Here is a 16,287-nt window from a genome sequence, read left to right on the forward strand (position 1 = left end):
GAGATACATAATAATTTTATTGACAACTTTTTATAATTTCAAGAATTAAATTAAAAATAAACAAAAGTTGTTAGCAAAAGTGGGTTCTACGCATGAGTCTCTCAAGAAAGCTGTGGGTCCAAATATGTTCTTGAGTATATTGACTTAAAGATTAGGCTTTATCTGAAAAATAGATCAATAATGAAAAGGAGACTATATCTCTTTATTATAAAGGATTAAATTTAAAAGTTATTGTTTGGATTTGAAAATATCTTGTGAATACATTGTCTTTTGTGAAATGGAGTGAATTTGTCCACCAGTTATTTTTTTAATTAAAAATTAAGATAAAATATATGTACTGTATGGTCTATCGCCGGACCATCGGTCAGGTAGATCAAGGACAAGCGGCCGCAGGCCGACCGCTACAAGCGGACCTTTCCTTGGATCGTTGATGTAATAATCTTTCTAGAATACTTTAAGGGAGCTAGCGACCGAATGACCTTCGTGTTCATTTTCAATTGAACTTTGTCTTCATTTATGGAGACATCCGCCAGGATGCACGGCCCGCCGGTTGGGCGGACGCAGCAAAACTGGATCAGTAAGGAAGAAGTAGATTAAAGTAATACAAGTCAGTAATCAAGTTTAAAAAGTAATTGGGCCATGATTAAGAAAACTCTAATCATATGCCCATACCAAAAACTACAAATAGAGGTCCAAGATAAGTTGGTAGGGACTTTTTACTCGCATTTATTCCAACATTAATTGTTATATCCCGATCAGATTTAACTGACTTAAGCAGCGGAGCCTTTAGACAGGTACCCCAATCCTTCGCTCAATCGAACGAGAAACAACAAAGGAATCGAACACGAGAAGGAATTGCAAAACAAACAGAGGACGACATCATATAAAAGGACTTGATAGAGTAATTTGAATGTTGAAAATACGTGTTCGGTCCCTATACCCGGAACAATATAATTTAAAATATTAATTTATGTCATATTTATAAAATTTAAATATATAATAATACTGCAACTTAATAATTAATATATATATATATAAACAAATTTTAACAATATAAAATTTTAAAAAGTAAATTGATAAACCGGTCTATGAATCTCATGGCCATCCTGTAGTGAGACAAACCAATATTTTCAATTTGGTTTACCATAACAAACCATAAATGGATTGGAGTACTCTGTTTTACCTGTTGGAACTCTTTTTTCCAATTACTTACATATTAATTCTCATCTATTCATATTTGTTTATTGAAATTCTCATATATTCATATTTGTTTATTGATAAAAACTTTTAATTATGAATACTTTTACGAATTCAAAGTACAGAAAAAAAAATATTAAAACCTCTATCCAATTTATTTAATTTTACAATTCATTTCCTGCCACAAATTTTCACTTTTTTGGTTGACACCATATACTCTTTTATCAATAAAATGAATATATAAATAGAAGAATATTTGAGGTACTTTAATCCACACTTATGTATAGACTATGGCTCTGTTCGTTTTGAACAGGTAGTAACGAAGCATTGATTTACAAAGATGGATGAAAAAAATTTTCCATGTTCTTATTAAATGATTCAAGCGGAACAGCAGATATGGATTTGCGCGATTCTTAATAAAATCCATCCAATCATATTTGTGAAGATTTGAATAAATATAAACCTATTTTACTTTTATGTCCTTTTTATATTATATATAATTAATAATATATTTGAATATAATAATTTTTATAATTAATTAATAATAAATATATATATATATATATATATATATATATATATATAAATATTTATAATAATTAATGATAATTACTATATTGTTAAATTTTAATATTTTTAATTCATTTAATAATTATTTAATTCTATTTTTACTTTCAAGGATATTTTAGTAATTTTTAAATTTTTATCTATTAAAACTTTTTTTAATTTATTATATCAATCAAATTACTCACTAACTTTTTTAAAATTCATCTCCAAATCCACTCTTTTTATTCTCTAAATCCACTAAAAAAATCACACATATTCATCTACTCAAATCAACACAAATTCATCTTCACATTCTCTTAAATCTATCATACCAAGTGAACAGAGCTTATATAAGGAAAGAAAAAAGACAAAGGACTAATGAAGTGATCTCTATTATTCTCGTCCTTAGTTTAGTGATGTTTCACCAAGAATGTGCTAAAAATTCTCTCTTTCAAACTACCACTATTACTGTTTCCTTGAGTGAATAATTGATCGAACATATTTGGTTATGCAACTTGATGTCACAAAACATGGGCAACTTCTTCGTGTCGGAGAAAATAAAAGAAATATACTTAGGAAAAAAAATTGTGGAGAATTGACTGTGTATAAAATATTATAAAAGATATTTTATATATACAAATAAACTTAATTTTGAAAGTCACAAATAAATAAACTTAAACAACACATGCATCTTCATAATTTTCTCTTACAATCCTGGAACACTATTAAAAAAATTTATATTTCTTGTTAATTTTATTTTGAAATTTTTTTCGTTGAAAATATTTACAAATTTTGTTGTGAAAAAAAAAATTGCAAAAAATTACTACTAATTTTCTTGTAAAATATTTTGTATAAAACACTTTTCGCTACAAATTTTGTAGAAAATACTTACAAATTTTATAATTTTGTAGAAAATTATTATCCACGAAAAAATTACCTGCCAATTAAAATTCTTAGAAAAAATGGTAGAAAAAAATATTTTCTTGCAAATAATTTTAACAAATTTGCAAGAAAAATATCATGTAATATAAGAATTTCTAATCGTGTAAGTTTTTATATTTTAGATTTTGTAATTTGGAATGTAAATTTTATGTTCTATACTACTCAATTTGTGTAAATTTTCATTTTATATTTTAGATTATATAATTTAGTCAATTTTTAATTTTCAAAATATACAATCAAAAATATAAAAAAATATTTTAAATTATATAATTCAAAATAAAAATTATTTTGAATTGTATAATCTAAAATATAAACATATTATAAATCATACAAATCAAAATGCATTTTTTATTTTATAAGATGAAATGTAAATCCAAAACACGTATAGTTATATTTTGGATTTTACATTCCAAAATACAAAAAGTTTATGGAGGTGCAAGTTGAAATTATGTCATCCTAAAGTTGAAACTAGTATAAGTTTTAAGTATGACAGTTCTTTCTACACCTTCATAACTTTCTTCCGGTACTAATATACTTTTATTTTTGCATTTCATTTGAATTAAATAATTCATAAGTAACTTTTTCGACTTTCAACTATACAATTTCCAAGTAAAAAATGATTTTTTGTATTTTGTAATCTAAAAGCTAGAATGTATAATTCGAAAGTCATTACTTTAGAAAAAAAAAAAAACTTCTAAATTGCACGACTTTGAAATTATTTATTGTTTCCGATCATACAATCTAAAAGTTTTTTTTTTTTCTTTTGGGGTGTGTAATTCAAAATTGTTTTAACGTTATGTAATTTCAAAAGTTACTATTGACTTTTTATTGCATAATTTGAAAAGCTTTTTATTGTAAAATTCCAGAAAGAAAATGAAAATAGAGATAAAAAGAAAGTTATGGAATAGTAAGAAGAATCTGCTTTTCAACATTCATGAATATTTGCCAACAAGGGAGTAGTGTTTGATTATAGGTTAAAATACCATTTTTTTTTTCAATTTTCGTAAACTTTTATCAAATAAATCCTAATTTTGTTTTTGTATTCAAATAGGTTCTAATTTTCGTCAATTTTGTTCAATTTGTTATTTTTTTGTTAACACCGTTTAAATCATTAACAGTCATGAACAGTGCTTGTCACATTCCGTTTCGTGTTTTGTTTTAATCTTTTTTTAATTTTTTAAATGTCCATGTGTCAACCCAACAACGTGCTACATGTTAGAGTAAATGTTTAATATTCAATTTGGTTCATATATTTGTTAAATTTGTTTAATTTAATCATAATTTTTGTTAAAGGTGGGCAAAAAATCCAATTTTTATGATCCAATCCATTTTTTCTATGATCCAATCCATTTAATATCCATTTTATTAAAAATTCAATCCATTTAAAATCCGTTTTATTGGATGTGGATATCAATCTAATCTACATTTTATATATTTTATGGATTGGATATCCATTCTCAAAATCTAGATTTTCAAAATGGATAATCCAAAATATCCAATCCAAATTTTCACTTTATATTTTTTGTTAGGTTAGGCTAAAGGTTGAGACAGACTAGCCCAAATTTAGTCGTATTTGATTGTGTTGGCGTGACATTGTACAAAATTTGGCCGAATTAGGCCAAATTCTGTCAAGTCGGTCCCAATCGAGATTTGACCCAGTTGGTCCTAGACAAAATTTGGAAGTATTCAGCCAAATCTGTCAAATTCTTTGGTGTCAGCCCTATGGACACAAATTTGGATCCACATCCATTATTTGGATCCAAAATGGATGTTGATTAGATTTTCGATAGGGCTGACACCATAAATTTGGCAGATTTTTTGTCGAGGCCAACGAAGCCAAATTTTAGCATGGGATGAACTTGGATGACTTTCGAACGAATTTTGGTCGAGGACGACATGACCAAATTTAGGCTAAGGTCGACTCGACAAAATTTCAGTCGAGATTGACTTGACTAGATTCGACTGAATTTCGGCCAAGGCCGATTTTGCTTAATACGACCAAATTTTGGCCAGAGCCGACTTGGCCAAATATGGCCACGTTTGGGTCAGGGCCTGATCAGTCAAATTTTGGTCAGGGTTGACTCCACTAAATTCGTTGGCCGGGATCGACTTGACTGAATATGGCCATTTTTCGATCATAGTCGACTAAGTTGAATATAGTCAAATTTCGTTCGGGAATTAGTCGACCGAATATGGCTAAATTTGGGCAAGTGCCGACTTGACCAAATTTTGGTCATGACCAACTCGACTGAATTTGGCCAAATTTAGGTTAGGACCGACCCGCCTAAATATGACCAGATTTTGGTCGCAATCGACTCTGCCGAATACGACCAAATTTAGGTCAGGACCAACTCGGTCAAATTTTGGTCGAGACCAACACGACCGAATTTTGATCGGAGCCGACTCGACTGAATTCGGCCGAATTTCGGTCGTGGCTGACTCAGTTGAATATGGCCAAATTTCGATCGTGACCGACTCATTTGAATATAGCCAAATTTCACCTTAGGCCGTCTTAGCCAAATACGACCAAATTTGGGTCAGGGCCGACTCGGCCAAATCTCAATCGGGGCCAACTCGATTGAATTCGACCAAATTTTGACTAGAGCCAACTAGGCCGAATACAACCAAATTTTGGTCGTGGTTGTCTCGGCCGAATACGGTCAAAATTTGTCTAGGTAAACTCAGGCATTTGCATTCAAATTTGGTAAAATAATGTTATTTCTCTTCCTTCTTTCGATAAATAAGAAACTATTATCTGAAAAAGGATAAAAAGCAAAAAAGAACCTTACCTATACTGCAACCAGTAAATTGACAAAGCACCATTATTTTATGAAAGAATCAAGTATTTCAGTGCAATAATGTGATATATGTGACGTGAGACGTTAGACATGCTACGTATGACGTAAAAGATGAGACATGGACGTGGTACGCGGGACGTTAGACGTGAGATATGAACGTGAGACGTGAGACATGGGTCGTGGGACGTGAGACGTGGGCCGTGGAACGTGAGACAACATGGAATGTGAGACGATGTGAAACGTGAGACGTGAGACGACGTTGAAACTGAAACGCGAGACGTAAGACGTGATATGTGAAACGTGAGACGTGGGACATGAGACGTGGGACGTGAGATGTGAGACATGAGATATAAAACGTGAGACGTTGGACGTAATACGTGAGACGCAGGACGTGAATCGTGGAACGTGAGACGTAGGACGTAAGACGTGAGACGTGGAATGTGGAACGTGAAACGTGGACATAAGACGTGGGATGTGCGACGTGGGACATAGGAGGTGGGATATGAAAGGTAAGACATGGGCATGAGTTGTGAGACGTAGGACGTGAGATGTGAGACGTAAGACGTAAAACGTGAGACGTAAGACGTGAGATGTGAGACGTGGGCCGTGGGACACGAGACGACGTGAAACGTGAGACCTGAGACGACGTGAGACGTGACACATGGAATGTGAGACAATGTGACACGTAAGATGTAAGACGTGAAACAGGGAACATGGGACGCGAGACGTTGGACGTGAAAGTTAAGACGTGGGTGCGATATGTGGGACGTACGACGTGAAACGTGAGACGTAGGACGTGGAACGTGAGACGACATGGAAAGTGAGACCTGAGACGACGTGGAACGTGAGACGTGAGACGTAAGACAATGAACATGGGACGTGAGACAAAGGACGTGGGACGTGCGACGTGCGACGTGTGACGTGAGACATAAGACGTGGGACGTGAGACGTGAGGCATGGGAGGTGAGACATGGGACTTGACACGTAAGACGTGGAACGTGGGACGTGGGACGTGAGACGTGGAACGTAAGACGTGAGACGTGAGACGAAAGTTGTAAGACGTGAGAGTGGAACATGAGACGTTAGATGAGAGACGTGAGACGTGAGACGTAAGATGTAAGACGTGAGACGTGGGACGTAAGATGTGAGACATGAGACTTGGGACGTGAGACGGGAGAGGGAAGACGTGTGATGTAAGACGTGAGACGTGAGACATGGGACGTGAGACGTGGAACGTGAGACGTGCGACGTGAGACGTGAGACGTGAGACTTAAGACGTGAGACGTGGGACGTGGGACGTGGGACGTGAGACGTGAGACGTGGGACGAGAGACGTGAGACGTGAGAGGTGAGATGTCTGTAAACACTAAACCATGAAATTTATATTCATAAACTTTAAAGCTTATAATTTAATTGAAATTTTAGAAGTTTAATAAAAGAATTGTTAATGTATCCATAAATTTTTACTAACAAATTTAAATTATACTCTTATAAGAAAATGTATTAATAAAAAGAGATTAAATACATATAAAATTGAAAGAATAAAAATATGAGACTAAAAGTAATAATTAATGTTTATTTAACACATAAAAATAAAAATTATGAGGATAACAACAATAATTTATATTTATTGAACTCTTAAATGAGTGGAGGAAAGCAGAGGATGATCTGAAAAGTTAAACTAAGGATGGACAAAAAATCTATTTTTCATGATCCAATCCATTTTTGCTATGATCCAATCCATTTAATATTCATTTTATTAAAAATCAAATCCATTTTATTGGATTTGGATATCAATCTGATCTACATTTTATATATCCATACTCTAAATCTAGATTTTCAAAATGGATAATCCAAAATATTCAATCCAAATTTTCAGTTTATATTTTTGGTTAGGTTAGGCTAAAGGTTGCGACGGACTAGCCTAAATTTAGTCGTATTTGATTGAGTTGGCGTGATCCTATACAAAATTTGGCTGAATTAGGCCAAATTCTGTCAAGTCGGTCCCGATCGAAATTTGGCCCAGCCGGTTCTGGACAAAATTTGGAAGTATTCGGTTGAGTTCACCCCGACCCAAAATTGACTACATTGGGCTGAGTCGACCTAGATAAAATTTGACCGTATTCGGCTGAGACAACCGCGACCAAAATTTGGCTGTATTTAGCCTAGTTTGTTCCAGTCAAAATTCGGTCGAATTCAATCAAGTTGGCCCCGATTGAGATTTGGCCAAGTCGGCCCTGGTCCAAATTTTGTTGTATTCGGCTGAGACGGCCTAAGATGAAATTTGGCTGTATTCAAATGAGTCGGTCACGATCAAAATTTGGTCGTATTCAACTGAGTTGGCAACGATCGAAATTCATCCGAATTCAGTCGAGTCGGCTCCGGTCAAAATTCGGTCGTGTTGGCCTCAACCAAAATTTGACTGAGTTGGTCCTGGCCTGAATTTGGTCGTATTCGGCAGAGTCGATTACGATCGAAATTTGGTCACATTTAGGCGAGTCGGTCCTGACCTAAATTTGGCCAAATTCAGTCGAGTTGGTCATGACCAAAATTTGGTCGAGTCGGCACTAGCCCAAGTTTAGCAATATTCGTCGAGTAAGTCCCGAACGAAATTTGACTATATTCAACTTAGTCGACTGTGATCGAAAATTGGCCATGTTCAGTCAAGTCGATCCCGACCGACGAATTTATTGGAGTCAACCCTAACCAAAATTTGACTGATCAGGCCCTAGCCAAAATGTGGCCATATTTGGCCAAGTCGGCTCTGGCCAAAATTTGGTAGTATTAGGCAAAATCAGCCCTGGTCGAAATTTAGTCGAATCCAGTCAAGTCGATCTTGAATGAAATTTTCTCAAGTCGACCTCAGCCCAAATTCGTTCGAAAGTCATCCAAGTTCATCCCATCCTGAAATTTGACCTCGTTGGCCTCGACAAAAAATTTGTCAAATTCTATGGTGTCAGCCTTATGGACACAAGTTTAAAAAAAAATTAATTTGAATTTATTTTATGAAAAATGGATTTTGGATTTTGAACTTGATCCAAATATTTAGATCTAGATTTAAACTTGATCTAAATATTTGGATCTGGATTTTAAAAAAATTCAATCTACTTTTTTTGAAAAAATGGATTTGGATCGAAAATCTAATCCAATTATTTGGATCTAAAATGGATGTGAATTGGATCATTAAAAATCCAATTCATGATCACCCCTAATTTTTGTTAACATGAACCAATTTTGTCCCACTCCAAATTGAAACCAAATTTAATTTTTATATTAAAATTCACATTTTTTTATTAAATGTTTTTATATGATATATTAAAATTCAGATCATTATAACTTTTATATAAAAATTAAATTTGGTCTCATCTATTGGTCAATTTTAAACAAAATTGTGATTAAATTGAACAAAAATAAAAAATTTAGGGACCAGATTGAATATAAAACATTGACTTTGACACATAACATGTTGTTGCATTGACATGTGACACATTGATGGGTTGTCATGTGTATATTTAAAAAAATAAAAAAAAAACCACGAAGTGAGATATGTCAGTCACTTGTTCAGGGTTATTAATGATTTAAACGTTATTAGAAAAAATGTTAAATATGTTTTTGGTCCCTTAAGTTTGTGTGAATTTTGGAATTAGTCTCTCATCAAAACTTTATACCAATTTAGTCTTTCATCTTTCAAAATGCGTGAATTTAGTCATTTTATCCAAATTTTGTTAAGTTTATCTGACGTTTCAAGCACATTTCATAATAGTATTTAAGTTAACATTGAAGCAAACATGTGTCAAACAGTGTAAATAATTTAAATACTATCATGAAATGCGCTTGAAACGTCAGATAAACTTAACAAAATTTGGTTAAAAGGATTAAATTCACGCATTTTGAAAGATGAAGGACTAAATTGGTATAAAGTTTTGATGAGAAACCAATTCCAAATTTCGCTGAAACTTAAGGGATCAAAAACATATTTAACCCTTAGAAAAAAAAATCAAATTGAACAAAATTGACGAAAATTAAGATCAATTTGAACATAAAAACAAAATTAGAACTTATTTAACAAAATTTGACAAAAAAAATTAGGATAGAAAAAAGGTATTTTAACCTTGATTATATTCCTGTTATTACCCCATCTATATTTTTGTTAGTTTGATGTACTACTACTAAAGGCAACGCATGTTTCGCTCAATCTAGTTAAGTGTTTTGGTGTCCATAGTACCTTATTACGCTATTGCTTCCAACACCCCACAATTACTAATTACATCCACACAATAAAAGGACAACACTTAAACACCCTTTATTACTGCACCACACTATCATTTCCGTTGTCTCCACCACAATCATCATCGTTACTGCAAAGGAGGAAGCGGAGTGAAAAAACACAACCGGAAAAGAATGAGAAGAAAAAGTGTGAAATAAATAGTTTTTTTTTGTTATAATTTTTGTCAAATTTTGTGAAATAAATTCTAATTTTTTGTTTTATGTTTAAATAGGTCCAAATTTTTGTCAATTTTTTTCAATTGGTTTCTTTTATGCTAACTCCGTTTAAATCATTAACGACTATGAACAGTGACTGCTACGTGTCACTTCGTGGTTTTTTTGAATTTTTTGAATTATTATTTATTTTGAATTTTTTTTTTTAAATTTTTTTAAATTTTTTTAATTGTTTTTAAATGTCCACATGTCAACTTAACAGCGTGTCATGTGTCAAAGTCAATGTTCTATATTTAATTTGGTTCTATATTTGTTATTTTTGTTCAATTTATTCACAATTTTTGTTAATATGAACTAATTTGGTTCCTCTCTAAATTGAAACCAAATTTAATTTTTATATTAAAATTCACATTTTTTATTAAATATTTTTATATAATATATTAAAATTCACATCATTATAACTTTGATATAAAAATTAAATTTGGTCACATCTTCGATAGGAACAAAATTGGTTAATTTTAAACAAAATTGGGACTAAATTGAACAAAAATAACAAATATAGGGACCAAATTGAATATAAAACATTGACTTTGACACATGACACACTATTGGATTGACACGTGGATATTTAAAAAAAATTAAAACAAAAATAAATAAAATTTAAAAAAATCACGAAGTGACACATGACAGTCACTATTCATAGCCGTTAATGATTTAAACAGTGTTAGCAAAAAAGGACCCAATTGAACAAAATTGACGAAAATTGTGAGCAATTTGAACACAAAACAAAAATTAGGACTTATTTGACAAAACTTGACGAAAATTGGGACGAAAAAGATATTTTAACAAAAAAATAATAATTAGAAAACTCTTTTTAGGATGTAATTTGTGTTTCACTAAGCTTTTTCCGAAATACATTTATTTTCTAAAATGATGTTTGAATTTTCTTTTCTAAAAGACTCATTCATGTCTTTTTTTTTTCGCAAAAATACTTTTTAATTATGGATATTTTTCTGAATTCAAAATAATAAATAGAATACATTCATGTTATAGACTCCATAGAAGTCGAAGTCTTGTATGCATACTTATTTTCGATATAAACAACAAAACAACAACAGCTATGGACTCAAATGTATATATAAAAAATAGTTAACTACTTATTTCCTAATTAATCATATCATCCCAAAATTCCAGTTCAATTATTACAGATTATATTTTAAACGATTTTTATTCCCAGTAGCAAGTTTCAACGTAAGATATTTTAGAAAAAAAGTATTTTCTTTTAAAATATGATTAGTATAAATTAACTTTCTTAATTAGTGCAAAAGTAGATTGATTTTACCTAAATTTGAGTTCAGAGAATAATATCTTTGAAACCGTACTTTGACTATTCACATGCACAACCAATACATATTAAAAAATAAATATATTAATGATACAAATATTAAGAGAACTAAAACTAATGGTAATTTTGACAAAATAAATAAAAGGTAATGAAAAAATACATATAACTGAATTCAATATTACTAAATAAAATTTATATATATTTCTTTTATTAAATTAATTAGTTGAATTTTATATTCCAGTAAACTGAATTAATAAAAGAAAAATATCTTCTTGACATTCTTCAAACTATACAGAGAAAAAGTAAATCTAAATTATCTGAATTTTTAATGTTGGATCTCTATGATACCACCAAAATATATTAATTTTTATATATTAAAGAAAATTTTAACATATTTTAAAATATCAAAACTAAAATATCTTTAAGACATAGGAGAGAAACAATATAAAAAATCAGAAAATCCAAATTCAATAAAAAAATAAAAATAAGTCTAGAAAATCTATAAAAGGAAGTGCAAGAGTTTTGAGTCCAAAAGAACAGTCACCACAAAGCCCATAATTCTTGTTTCAAGACCAAATCAAGAACAAACAATTAAGATTTATTATTTTTTATTTTAAAAATAGTATTTTGAAGGATAAATTATAATCTTTACCTTTCTGAAACATCTTCATAAACCTTTATTGGTTTCAGAAGAATAAAATATCTTTTTAGTAATAATTAAAACTTTAATAACAATATAGCAATACCCATCATATAAATAGCTCCTGATTAATTCTAATTCTCGAAATTTATATATTTTCTAAATAATACGTAAAGTAATTTAAATCGACAATTTGAACAATAGAATAAAATCATATATCAGATTAAGAATTTCATAGATATATTTAAAAGAATGTATAAGTAAAGATAACAACAATGTGCATCTAAATATCACACTTTTAAAACAAAAATTCATCTTTATTTTTATACTCATATTCAATAAATATGAAACTTATATGTTATCTACATATAAATAGCAAATATATCCATATTTATTCTTTTGTTATTTTAAATATTAATTAAATAATCATAAATTAAGATAATAATGTAAATCATCATAACACAAATTTCATAAGTTTGTAAAAAAAAAAGTTCTGGAACCAAAATTGTATATTATTGAAAGACCAAATGGATTTAAGATCTACTTCTTTTATGAAAAAAAAAAATATTGTTTTGACTTTCTGGTATAGTTGTTGCCTATAATTTTCGCTTTGAAGTTTTCTAAAAATTACAGGTAACAAATCCAACATCTTTCTTCTGCTTTCAACTTTGTTTAGTGAATTGTTTCTGGGTGTTTGTTTAATTATACTATTATTTTTGCTTTAACAAACATAGGAAGATTTTAGTTATTGAAAGCATTTTGGAGGGTATGATCAATACTAATAACATCTTAAGCCATTTTTGTTGAAGAAGCGCAAGCAATTGCACCCAATGAAGAAAAACACAAACATAGCTGCTCAATTGAGCATGGTCCAATTCTGGGCCTTGAAACACCACAGAACAAATACTGTCTAAAGAAACCTGGTGAAACAACAAGCCAATAATAATTGAGGAACATAAAAATTGTGACCAATGATGTTTTTTCGATCTAACACTGGGGAAGATCTGGTGGTGGAGGAATCACTGACTGTGATGGACCAACTCCATTTTCTACCAGCAGTGCAGTTGCCAGACCCCAATTCAGATGTGAGTCTATGTGACAATGCAAGAACCAAATTCCTGATTTGCAATAAGGAAAAAAACCGAATAATTGGTTAGTTTGCAGTTCACATTAGATGCTTGATAATATGTGTAAGTGTAAGTTTTGTCCTAGTGCAAAATCTGAAGATTGAGTTTGTTTATAGGAGTAAATATGTTGTTGTTACCTGGATTATCAGCCACAAAACGAATGGCCACCCATCCTCCTGGTGGTGTTCCAATGGTGTTCCTCACAGGTGGGTCTACGAGGTTAAACCTTGCAGGATCTGTTGCTGGGTTGAAGTTGCCAAAGCCTGAACCAACTACAAAGAAGTGGAATCCATGAACATGCATAGGGTGGTCCTCAGTTGTTACTATGCTTGTGTCCTGCAGAACAATTTGCAGATGTGAACCATACTTCACCTTGAAGAGCTTAGTTCCTTTTACAGGGGTCCATAGCCCCCGGGGTACATTGCCGGTGTAGTTGAATTGCAGAGGAGGAACCGGAGGAAAGTCTGTGGTGAAAACACCAGGAATACCTTGATAATAGGCTTGCATAAGGGATGTGGTGGATGGAAGAACAAAGGAATTATTGTTTATGCTGGCTGCGAAACGGGTTCCATTTGGTCCTTGGCACCTTGGACTATTAGGGTTTGTGCAGTTGATTAACCCCAACCCAACTACGAAATATAGGCTAACATCAACTCTTGTGAAGACATTGATCTTGGAAAGGCCTCTGATCCCTGCTGTGTATGCAGTTGCAGTGGCTGTGTCATTGAAAGCTGGCAAAACTGGGAGTATTGGTCTTTGAACCTGTCCGTTTCTTTTGCCGCAGCTAACAGATTTGTATTCGAGGATTGCAGTGGTGGTGGTGTTGTCAAATGCAGCATTCATGGCTGTTTGATATGCACGTGCAGCCATGTAGTACCTTCCAGGTGTTTGATCAGCGGTCACAAGGACGTTGATTGTCTGGCCAGGACCAATCATGAGGACATTGGTGGTGAAAGGCTTGGTGTACGCAGCATCAGTAGCAACCACAGTCATTCTGTGGTTGGCAATTGAAAAGAACAGTTCTTGATTGAGTGCACTGTTGATGATTCTCAAGAGAATTGTCTCACCAGCATCTACTGGTACACGTACAGTTTCTGCATTGCATGTTTGTTCTATATTTTAGCCATGTGTGAATCACTAGAGAATGGAAATCTGTATAATAATTCCAAACCTTGACTTGAACATCTGTAGAGATCTCCAGGTTGACCATTGATTGTGTATGCAACAGATACATTAGGAGGTGCTCCTGTGAATTGTGCCTGCCTTAAGAGAGCCATTGGATCCCTGTCAAACCATTCCCCTGTGCATTATCATAATACAATTGGTTATGGTTCTGTCATTGTTTCAGAGAAATGAAGACTTCAGCATGTTTTGCAGTGGAAGAAACGTTTTATTATGGTGCAGAGGTAAATTATAGAAGTGAATTGAAAAGGATAAAGTACCAAGAAGGAGGGGAAATTCTTTCTTAGGCATGGAGAATGGATAAGGAGAACCCAATTTTGGATATATGATGAGAGCTCCATATACAGTAGCTCTTAGGAAACCAGTGTGAGCATGCCACCATAGGGTTCCCTCTTGGTTTTGGATTGTAAAACGGTATGTGTAACTCCCCCCTGGTTGAATGGGACACTGAGTCACATAACTAGGACCATCTGCCCATGGATTTCTCAACATCCTTAACCCATGCCTGATGCAAAGTATACATAACATTGTCAGCATGAAGCATTTCATTTTTCATGATTGTATCATTAGCATAATGAATTAAGGGTTACTTGTTCTGTTTGAAGGGTAAAATAAAAAACATGTCTTTTATGTGGGGATAAATGATGATGCTATTTACCAATGGATGGAGATGTTATATGGTCCAGCATTTACTACTTTGATTGCAAGAGAATCTCCATCTCTTGCTTCCACAGTTGGGCCAGGAAACTGCCCATTCACAGTGAGCACATTATGGGTTCTGCACAGCCTCTTCACTGGCGCAGTTTGAATCTTTTTCAATCAAACATTGAAGTTAGTAAAACTAAGAACTGGTGCATGATCATTACATTGAATGGAAAACACTTACAACAAACTCATGGTAGTGATTCTCTGCAGCTGAAGCAAGGGAAGCAATGATAGAGAGTAGACCAAGTAAGAACCAAGAGTAGCATTGCTTGCCAGGGAAGTGGATAGTCTTCATTGGTGCCAAAGAATTTGTCAAATGTAATTACTTGAGTTATGTGACATTTGGTCTAAGGTGCAGCTATTTATAGAATGATTAAACCTTTGATTGTAACTTTGAAAGAGAACTGTTTTGGCCTTTATTTAATGAGTTAACAGTGTACCAAATAATTTAAGATTGTTAGTCTAACCACAGAGGATTTGGTGCACCCACTAGCGCAATCAACTGTGGAACAAATGCTAGATTCTGTGGTTTAGATATATCACTTATAATATACTGCAGAATTAACAAATCACCTTCATATAGTACTTGCCAAGATAACTACTAATCATTACCCAGCTCTTACTAAACTTGTCTGAGAACAATGAAAGGAATGAAGTTTTTGATGGGAAAGAAGTAAAAACTCAAATTTTTTTCCATGTCTGAAAAGGTAAGAATGAGACCACAGTCATGAATGTAACTCAAACTATGTTAACCTCTAATGTACAAAAAATTAGCAGCATCATGTTTTCAAAGAAAGAAACACACTCTAAAATCAGTGATATTTGAGAAATTCCAATTGGTAAATTGGTCCTTATCATACACTGTTAATAAAGTCAGTTAAATTCGTACCCAAAAGGAAAAGGTTTGGGAAATCAGATAGTCTGTTGAACAATTCAAACGTCAACATGGTCCACACAACCATGCATTTTCCTAAGTTTATTTGTTATGTTCTCACACTGAAACATAGGAGTACCTTCTCAAGTCGGAGGAAGACATGACAGAAAAGCAAATAAAATACTGAGCAGTTAAAGACAGGTTGAATTTTGGTTTGGTTCGGTAGTGCAAAGAGTAGTTGTTCAGTGTTTAGTTGACTACCAAAGTTATTAGCTGAAACAGTGTTTTTTCATTAGCTTTCTGAGCAATATGATAGTGGCATTTGTTAATCCAAAGAAAAAATGGATTTAACATCTTCACTCACTGTTCATTATCTAACCTGAACATAACTATCAAATGGACTCAATGACAGTAACCAAGGGAACATTAATTGTATAAACTGCATAATCATCAATCATAGTACAAATTTATATAATAACAACATCACTTTTA

At 32.5% G+C, this 16,287-nt stretch overlaps 1 protein-coding gene across 1 annotated transcript; it reads right to left on the bottom strand.

Moving 5' to 3' along the window:
- Window positions 1-12,679: 12,679 nt before the first annotated feature.
- LOC114193262 (laccase-3-like) lies at window positions 12,680-15,266 on the bottom strand. The gene is made up of 6 exons (XM_028082991.1): window positions 15,103-15,266; window positions 14,875-15,026; window positions 14,477-14,721; window positions 14,206-14,334; window positions 13,172-14,128; window positions 12,680-13,025 (listed from the first exon to the last, which is right to left on the bottom strand). The coding sequence occupies exons 1-6, from the start codon at window positions 15,214-15,216 to the stop codon at window positions 12,895-12,897; spliced, it is 1,728 nt and encodes a 575-aa protein (XP_027938792.1). The 5' UTR covers window positions 15,217-15,266; the 3' UTR covers window positions 12,680-12,894.
- Between the last annotated feature and the right edge of the window lie 1,021 nt (window positions 15,267-16,287).

The sequence above is a fragment of the Vigna unguiculata genome, chromosome 8, assembly GCF_004118075.2.
Source record: "Vigna unguiculata cultivar IT97K-499-35 chromosome 8, ASM411807v1, whole genome shotgun sequence".
NCBI classification, from domain to species: domain Eukaryota; kingdom Viridiplantae; phylum Streptophyta; class Magnoliopsida; order Fabales; family Fabaceae; genus Vigna; species Vigna unguiculata.

Coding starts and splice junctions, on each gene's coding strand:
- LOC114193262 (XM_028082991.1), bottom strand. CDS start 15,216: ATGAAGACTATCCACTTCCCTGGCAAGCAATGCTACTCTTGGTTCTTA. Junction 14,722..14,874: donor TATAACATCTCCATCCATTG/GTAAATAGCATC, acceptor ACTTTGCATCAG/GCATGGGTTAAGGATGTTGA. Junction 14,335..14,476: donor AGAATTTCCCCTCCTTCTTG/GTACTTTATCCT, acceptor GATAATGCACAG/GGGAATGGTTTGACAGGGAT.